General features: G+C 31.8%; 1 protein-coding gene across 6 annotated transcripts in view; it reads left to right on the top strand.

The window, feature by feature from the left end:
* Positions 1-8,292, top strand: part of LOC100186123 (centrosome-associated protein 350) — a 28,202-nt gene that overhangs the window by 2,539 nt on the left and 17,371 nt on the right. For 5 of the 6 annotated variants that reach the window (XR_003396243.1, XR_003396245.1, XR_003396244.1 and 2 more), the window contains exons 3-17: positions 398-494; positions 787-855; positions 1,347-1,499; positions 1,659-1,733; positions 2,730-2,855; positions 3,084-3,281; positions 3,811-3,886; positions 3,942-4,212; positions 4,486-4,613; positions 5,056-5,126; positions 5,341-5,457; positions 6,042-6,161; positions 6,715-6,840; positions 7,215-7,712; positions 7,993-8,174. Coding sequence is in view for 1 of the 6 variants with exons in the window: in XM_026836131.1 (XP_026691932.1) it covers positions 398-494; positions 787-855; positions 1,347-1,499; positions 1,659-1,733; positions 2,730-2,855; positions 3,084-3,281; positions 3,811-3,886; positions 3,942-4,212; positions 4,486-4,613; positions 5,056-5,126; positions 5,341-5,457; positions 6,042-6,161; positions 6,715-6,840; positions 7,215-7,712; positions 7,993-8,174 (2,307 nt within the window). In the remaining 5 variants the exon portion in view is untranslated. The remainder of the gene's footprint in view (positions 1-397; positions 495-786; positions 856-1,346; positions 1,500-1,658; positions 1,734-2,729; positions 2,856-3,083; positions 3,282-3,810; positions 3,887-3,941; positions 4,213-4,485; positions 4,614-5,055; positions 5,127-5,340; positions 5,458-6,041; positions 6,162-6,714; positions 6,841-7,214; positions 7,713-7,992; positions 8,175-8,292) is intronic. The other variant, XR_003396242.1, reaches the window with a different exon arrangement.

Genomic DNA, 8,292 nt, shown 5'->3' with positions numbered 1-8,292 from the left:
CGTTTGTTAGTGTTGAATGTATGCTACCACATGCGTCTTCCTTTATTTCCTACGCCGGCGCAGAGGGTAAAAATGTGACGCTCATACACGATGTTTCGATCTCGTGGTTGGTTGTGCAGTTAGCACATTCCTCCAGATTGTTATATTATGAAACGTCATAATTAATAGTTACGTTACAATAGGACAAGTGACGTAACAATTGAACGAAAAGTTATTCCAATTTTAAGCGAACGAATGTAATATTAAATGCAACGCGCGTGTGTGTGCGTCTTAGCACTTTCTGGCTGCGTGCGTGTCTGCGGAAAAGGGGGCTGTCATGACAGCAAAACAGCCCCCCTGGTTGCGCCCCTGTATATATATATTAAATTACCAAGTTATCATTGTAATTACTCACCAGGGATTTAATGAAGCGAAGACAAGAGTAAGGAGCGTTGTCCGTTTAAACGAAGATGAGACAATTAAGTCAACTATTAAGTCATCAAATGAAACTAAAAGTAATCATTTTGTTATATTTATATTATATACTGTTTTTACACAATAAAAACTTTATATTTACACTTTTTTATGCAAATAAATAACAATATAAATAATATGTATATCAACGACAAGCAAATCTTTTTTTTCCAGATTAAACCTGTTTAGCATATATCATTTAGAATACAAATGTTATTTAAGAATTTGTTTTTTTTTGGCAAATGTATAATTTTGTAGAAATTTTTTTTTTATTCAACTGTAATCCATTAGTGGTTCTCCCAATGATTTATATTGACGCTGTATTATTGGCAGGAAAAAAAGAATCCGCCAAAGTAAACGTTACTGATCACCGACCTACAGCAAGGAAATCAAGGAAAACTGGTGGGTTGAAATGAAAATGATAAAAAAATGCAAACATTCCAGTTTTTCAATAAACCAATAAAAAGTTATATATATTATAATATTATATAATATATATAGTTTTAATAACATTATTAAATATAAACCAAGGTTAAAAATGTTTTCAGCTTTGCAATTTTGGTTCAGATACGTTTTTTATATTTGTTTAAAAAATATAGTGGAGTGAGGGAAGATGGGACACCTTTTCATTTTATTTTCTTGTCCCAATTTGTAGCAGATAAAGTACATTCAAATAATTATGTATCCTCACGACTTCCATAGATCGATGTTAATTGTTAAAAACCTGATCAGGATGTTTGGATATTATGTGCTAAAGGTGTCCCATCTTACTCACAGTACTACATACAGTATATATATAATATATATATATATAAATTTAACATATTATAGAAATATGTTTTATTTTAAACTTAACTGACTTATTTTAGCATAAAACTAAAAAAAATTCACAGGAAAACCCACAATCTTGGAAAGAAATCAGTTTTCAACGACGCCTTCATCGTGGAAAAAAGGGAAAGTTATTGCTGAACGAATCTTGCAAATTCCGTCACAGAAAAATGAAAATTTTGCACCGGATACTATATTACGTCTACACCAACCACCAGGTAACTTTTGTTTGTAAAAATGCTAGTTTTATTAGTTACGATCAATTGTTTAAATCAATAATTTTTTTTTTAATGAGAAATTTTTAAAGTTTTGGCAATTTTTAGTTCTTTAATTAAATAAATTTGTATTAAAAAAAGGCTAAAATATTTTTATTTAAGCTGAAGAACCACCTTTGTCAGGATCTTCCCAATTAACTGAAGATCATCATGTCACAGATGCTCAAGATGTACCAGGTAAATTTCCCCACCAAACTTTAGGTTTTTAACCACCAAATTCAGTTTTTTACCACCAAACTTTAGTTTTTTTACTATCAAACTTGGTTTTTTTAACACCAAACTTTAGTTTTTTTACCACCAAACTTTAGTTTTTACCACTAAACTTTATTTTTTACCACCAAATTCAGTTTTTTACCACCAAACTTTATTTTTTTACCACCAAATTCAGTTTTTTACCACCAAACTTTAGTTTTTTACCGCCAAACTTTAGTTTTTTTACCACCAAACTTTAGTTTTTACCACTAAACTTTATTTTTTTACCACCAAATTCAGTTTTTTACCACCAAACTTTAGTTTTTTTACTATCAAACTTGGTTTTTTTACCACCAAACTTTAGTTTTTACCACTAAACTTTATTTTTTTACCACCAAACTTTAGTTTTTACGACTAAACTTTATTTTTTACCACCAAACTTTATTTTTTTACCACCAAATTCAGTTTTTTACCACCAAACTTTAGTTTTTTACTACCAAACTTTAGTTTTTTTACCACCAAACTTTAGTTTTTACCACTAAACTTTATTTTTTTACCACCAAATTCAGTTTTTTACCACTAAACTTTATTTTTTTACCACCAAACTATATTTTTTTAAACTAAACTTTAGTATTATAATAAACCATTTGCTTTTTTTGATGTTCATATTAGAAAAAACATTGTGGCATAAAAACATATTTGTTAATCTATCTTTCAAATTTTATTTTTTGGCATTAGTGGTTTTTGCACTGTAATAATAATAAACATCCACTGAATATTTGAAATATATATCTAGCTTTATTTTGTATAAACATATTAAAATTAGTTTAAATTATAAAATGTTATCAAGTTTATTCATGTTTTCCTATTGTGCCTTTTTCTGTCCAACCAATTCTCTGTTGTTGAAGTTAAAAAAAGATATTTTGAAACAAAATCATTGATTTGTGTTAAAATAAGTATTATATATATTTATATTTGTAGGTATTTTATCCGAACAAACGAGAAGTATCCTTCATGATATTCAACTAACCCCTACTAAACAAACAAGAAAACCAATGAAACGACGACCAAAACCAACTACACTGAGTGCTCATAAAACGAAATCAGGTTTTTATGAATATTATACTTATTAACTTACCAAACTTTACAATATTACGCTGGCCCTTCTAAAAATCTGTTGTTTTTATTGGTTTAAACAGACTTTACAGTTTTTTTTGTGTTTTTATGGCACAAAACTTCTTAAGACGATAAAAAAAGGAATATTAACAAGGAGTGTTTGTCAAGAAAGCATTGTTTCTGCATTGCAATATTTTGAAATCATTTACGCATTTTCAGGTGCGGGTCAAAAGCCTCCCAAAATCCGCCATTACGACAGAGATGAAGTGAAGCATTACATGGCAGGGCAAAAGTTAGCGAGAAAAAAGGAAATGTTGGATTCAATGAAAAAGCAAAAAGAAGCAAAAGAGCGAAAACTTCAACAGCTCAAAATGTTGGATGAGAAACGCAAAGAAGGAAGATGGAAAACACATCATGGTAATTTAAACTTGAAATTATCAATGTATAAATATTTTGATTTCATTTGTGTGAGGTTCATTCTATTCTGTATTGGTAAGGTTCTTGGGAACCTGGAATTTAGGCCAGATTTGTCCCATTACCCCAACGCCCTTGTACGTCCGAAAGTGTCGTCCCCGCGATAGTAAAGTCCTTTATTCATATTCCAACTCAAGTCCTAATTCTGTCTTGATTCTTGACCTGCAGTACTCTATTTGCTGACTATATTTGCGAACTCGTTCTCACGAGATTGGCAAAGACCTGGGATTAAGGCCGACCATTAGATTTCACCCATTACCCCAACACCCAGGCCATTTATTAACGTCTTTGATGTGAAAACCAGTGTGACTCTGTTCTGTCCTCCATCCCAAACAAAGTTTTCTACTCTCTAGACACCGCTGATGTCTTGAACTGAGTCTTACCACACAGTGTTTTTGAATATCAAAATTTATTCCAAATTTCATTTATTTATTTCTTGAATAAAATTTAAACACAATTTTTTAACTTTTAGAAAAGACACAAAAATCATATGCAGATTCTGTGGATCTAACTGCTATTTCAAACACAACAAGCACCAAATTTGAAAGGTAATTTTTTTTATCATTTTAAATTGAATGTTATGTATAATATATACCATTCCAGGCCCCAATCTTCTATTAGTAACAACAGCAGTCCTTTATCACGACAAGTTCCAGGATTCCTTGAAAAACTTGACATGTACCTCAATGATGGTACATCACACATACCATATGAAGATGATTCAATTGTTGTGAAAATAAATGAAGATAAGGATACTTCCCAAAGATCCGAAGCAATAAATCCAGCTGATAAAGAACTAAACATTTATAAATCGTCATTGACATCAAAACTTGATCGAATAGCTGCGCTCAAAGAAAAATCAAAATCTTTACAGGTAGAAAATGTTAGAATCTGCATTTTTTTAGCAACCTATATAGAACTAGTCCAAAAAGTTATTTGCGTGCCTATATTTTTAAAAAACTCATCTAAAAATGTTTTGCGTGCTAATGTTTTGGCTTTCTTTTATCGGTGTAGTCCTCTTTGTCCAATATATTATAAATGGCAAAACCCTTTATACCCTCCTTGCCTACAAGCTGCATTTTATTTTCATTATTATCAAATATTTTTTAAACATTTTTTGATATGGTTTTTTATTTTCTCCCTCCAGGACAAAATAGCTTTTCAGTCACAGAGAATATTACACAAGTCACCAGTGGTTGAAACACCTCCTGCAAATGTTCAATATGATAAAGATACAACATATGAAAAAATTGATAATGACAAACGATATGAAAAGTTTGTAAATTTATATTTTGTTTTATTAATTTTTTGTGTTATAAATCTACATTATCCTAACTTCAAATATATTTAAAATTTTTAGTATATTTACTCATGGCATGTTAGTAAATACTGTATATGGCTCTGTTGTGGTGAAATCCTGCTAATAATAATGATATGAAACAAATATTGCTAAATCTGTCAATAAAGAATTTTGTATAAAGTAGGCTGGGGTAAGATGGGACACCTTTCACTCATTTTTCTCGTCTTATTCCGTAGTAAAGAAAGAACATTCAAAGATTTATAAAAGCCTATAACTATTATAGACCGTTGTGAATTGTTTAAAACACGATCAGGATACTTGGATATTATGTGCTAAAGGTCCCCCTCCCTACTATATATTTTTTTAATATAACTTAAATAAGGGTAATTTTTTAAATTTGAAATATATATTTCACAGAATGTTTGAACCTCTTGTGGAAAATGTCAACGACGATGTTAATGTCATTCAACGAGACGAAACGAACTATGGTCAGTTTCATGTTTTAATGGTAGCAAAGATTTAGAAATATTTTATTTAAAAAGACAGGATATAGCGACAAATCAACAGTTGTTAAAACATGCTTACTGTTAAAAACATATTTACATTTAATTGGAAAAAAATAAGTCATTTTTTCCAAAAAAATTACAAAAAATTTAGTGTTATATTTTTCATCAAAAATTGTCAATTTTTTCAAAATTTCAGCAGTGTCTGGTAGTATGAATAGTTCCAGCAGCACTGCTATCTCCTCACAAGAAAACAGTCGGTCAATATTTGAAGATATACCTCAAGAAAATCAACCATCATTTACTGGACATGAAGGTCAAATATTTAAACTTGCAAAAAAGCATGTAGTAGGGTGGGGGGAGATCGGGACACCTTTAGCACATAATATCCAAATATCCTGATTGTGTTTTAAATAATTAACAACCGTCTATGGGAGTTGAGAGGATACGGTTTTATAATTCTTTAATGTTCTTTGTTTGCCACCAAATGGGAAAAAAAAAATATATTAAAAAGGTGTCCCATCTTTCCCCACCCTACTATATACAAGTTTTTTTATGAAAATAGTTGTGTAAGCAATTTAAATAATTCTTGAACACAGTACTTCCTAAATATCTGGCCTCATGGAAAATTTTTATAAATCCAACTCAGTCAGGATAATATGAAAAGCTGTGATAACATATAGCTAAAATTTCTGAGAAAAAAATAAAAAAAACATACAATTTTAGGAAAAATATAATGTAGGAGACTGTTTTTTGTATTTTTTTTATGCTGTAAAGCTACTGTATTTAAATTGGGTAATTCAATTTTGTTCAAGTTAATAGGGAATAGACATACAGCTTATTTATCCCATTATAAATTTATCAATATTATATTAACAACCTATTTTTATTTCCCCACAGAAGCAGACCCGATTTTATCCAAACCAATGCTTAACAAACCATTGGATAATCTTCTCCAAGTTGAGTTCTGCAGCGAGAAAAATCTACCAAAGCCAAAAGAAAGCATTGTTGTTGCATCAGGTTATGCCTTTGAGATTTAATAAATAACAATATGTGTGATGATCATGCTACACCATGGATGTTATTCGAAGCTACCGACTATACTAGTCGGTCCCGGTTGCTATTGGTAACCGCATTTTTTTTAATGGGCTTATTAAATTTTAGTTGGTGAATTTTCCCGTTTAGTCGGCCGACTAAGTTTCTGTGCATTACTTATTACAGAAATAGTCGTCAAAATCTCCGACTAAAATTATTAATTATTACTAGGGGGCAAAATTGAAGGCATGAAACTTGTCCATTAACACTTTTCAAAGTCCAATATTTTACAAACTTAGTTTTTAACAAACAGACATTAAATTTTAGATTTTTTTTTACAAAATGTACAAGGAACCAATTATATTAACTAAATGAATATTTTACAAAAAACCTACAAAACACGTGATTGAATCTTAAAATGTATAAATAACTAAATAAATATTTTTTTCAAAAAAAACTGCAAAACATGATTGAATCTCAAAATGTACAGTTCGGAGCGTTTTATCTACAAAAAAATATGTTAATTTTTATGTTACAGAATTTGAACATTTTCACACCAAACCTGGATTTGGTGATAAATGGGGAATACCCAGTGGTGATAAACATAGTGTGGCAAATGTATTCAGTCGTCGTTTTGTTCATTATGCTTCTCCTACCAGAGAAAGTAAGTTTCTGTTGAGTTGATAATATAGTAGGGTGGGGGAAGATGGGACACCTTTAGCTTTTAATATCTAAATATCTTGGATCTTGTTTTGAGCAATTAACAACAGTCTATGGAAGTCGTAAGGATACTGTTTTATAAATATTTTAAAGTTCTTTGTTTACTACCAAATTGGAGGAGAAAACAGATTGAAAAGTTGTCCCATCTTCCCCCATCCTACTATATTGTAAATTTAACAAGGTTGTGTAATTAAAGTACTAAGCTGTTCTATTTAGTTTAATAACATTTTTTTTTCAATAACACACTTGTTTTGCGGGTTTATATTTCTTTACTAACTTGCTTTATAAACAATATCACTTTCGTATATTTTTATAAAGCAAAAAACCAGAACCAAAAGAACAGGAAACTGCAACGCTCTTCTCATCTTGATCATGAGCATGATGATATTCCATTACATGAGTCACCAGTTTTATCACATGAACCAGTGTTGTCAGCTTCACTTCATGACCCAGTGTTGCCAGCTTCACTTCACGACCCAGTGTTGCCAGCTTCACTTCAAGACCCAGTGTTGCCAGCTTCACTCCGCGACCCAGTGTTGCCAGCTTCACTCCGCGACCCAGTGTTGCCAGCTTCACTTCGCGACCCAGTGTTGCCAGCTTCACTTCGGGATCCAGTGTTGCCAGCTTCACTTCGCGACCCAGTGTTGCCAGCTTCAAAACCTGACCCAGTGTTGCCATCGACGAACGAACCTCTCCCACCCTGTGATGTTGACAGCCTGATAACATGGTCACATAAACTTAAGCAGGAATCCAGCCACGACGAAAGTGTTGCCAGTTCAGTATCAACTTTTAATGAAGATGACTATCTACCTAAAGGTTAGTTTCAAATTTATAAAACATCTGACCATTTTTTCATTCTGTGTATAGTAGGGTGGGGAAGGATGGGACACCTTTTCATTCTATTTTCTTGTCCCATTTGGTAGTAAACAAAAAACACTCAAATAACTATAAAACCGTAACCTCAAGACTCCCATAGACCGTTGTTAATGGTTTAAAACCTAACCAGGGTATTTGGATATTTTGTGCTAAAGGTGTCCCGATCTTCCCCCATCCTACTATATAAACAACAATCTTCACACTGTTTCATGTTCCCTAGCTCGTACGACTCACGAAACAAGTTTAAAATATTCCCCTACAACATTGGGGCAACGGATGTGTTTAGAACTGAACAGATTTGAAACTGTAGACGGGGCAATAAACCAGATCAATCAAACTGAATGTGTTGGTGCAATCTCACTAGCACAACAGGAAACTGTATCTATTGGTCAAGTACTACAGGTTGTACAACTGCCATATAAAAATGTAACTTGGTTTATTCTCGCGTGGCCAAAAAACGACAGTTATTATAACACAGGTGTTTATACACCTCGTGTCAGCTTCTGAGTTACCATGTATG

Source organism: Ciona intestinalis, chromosome 9 (genome assembly GCF_000224145.3).
Source record: "Ciona intestinalis chromosome 9, KH, whole genome shotgun sequence".
NCBI lineage: Eukaryota > Metazoa > Chordata > Ascidiacea > Phlebobranchia > Cionidae > Ciona > Ciona intestinalis.
The sequence above is the reverse complement of the archived record's forward strand: the minus strand, read 5'-3'. Positions and strand labels throughout refer to the sequence as shown.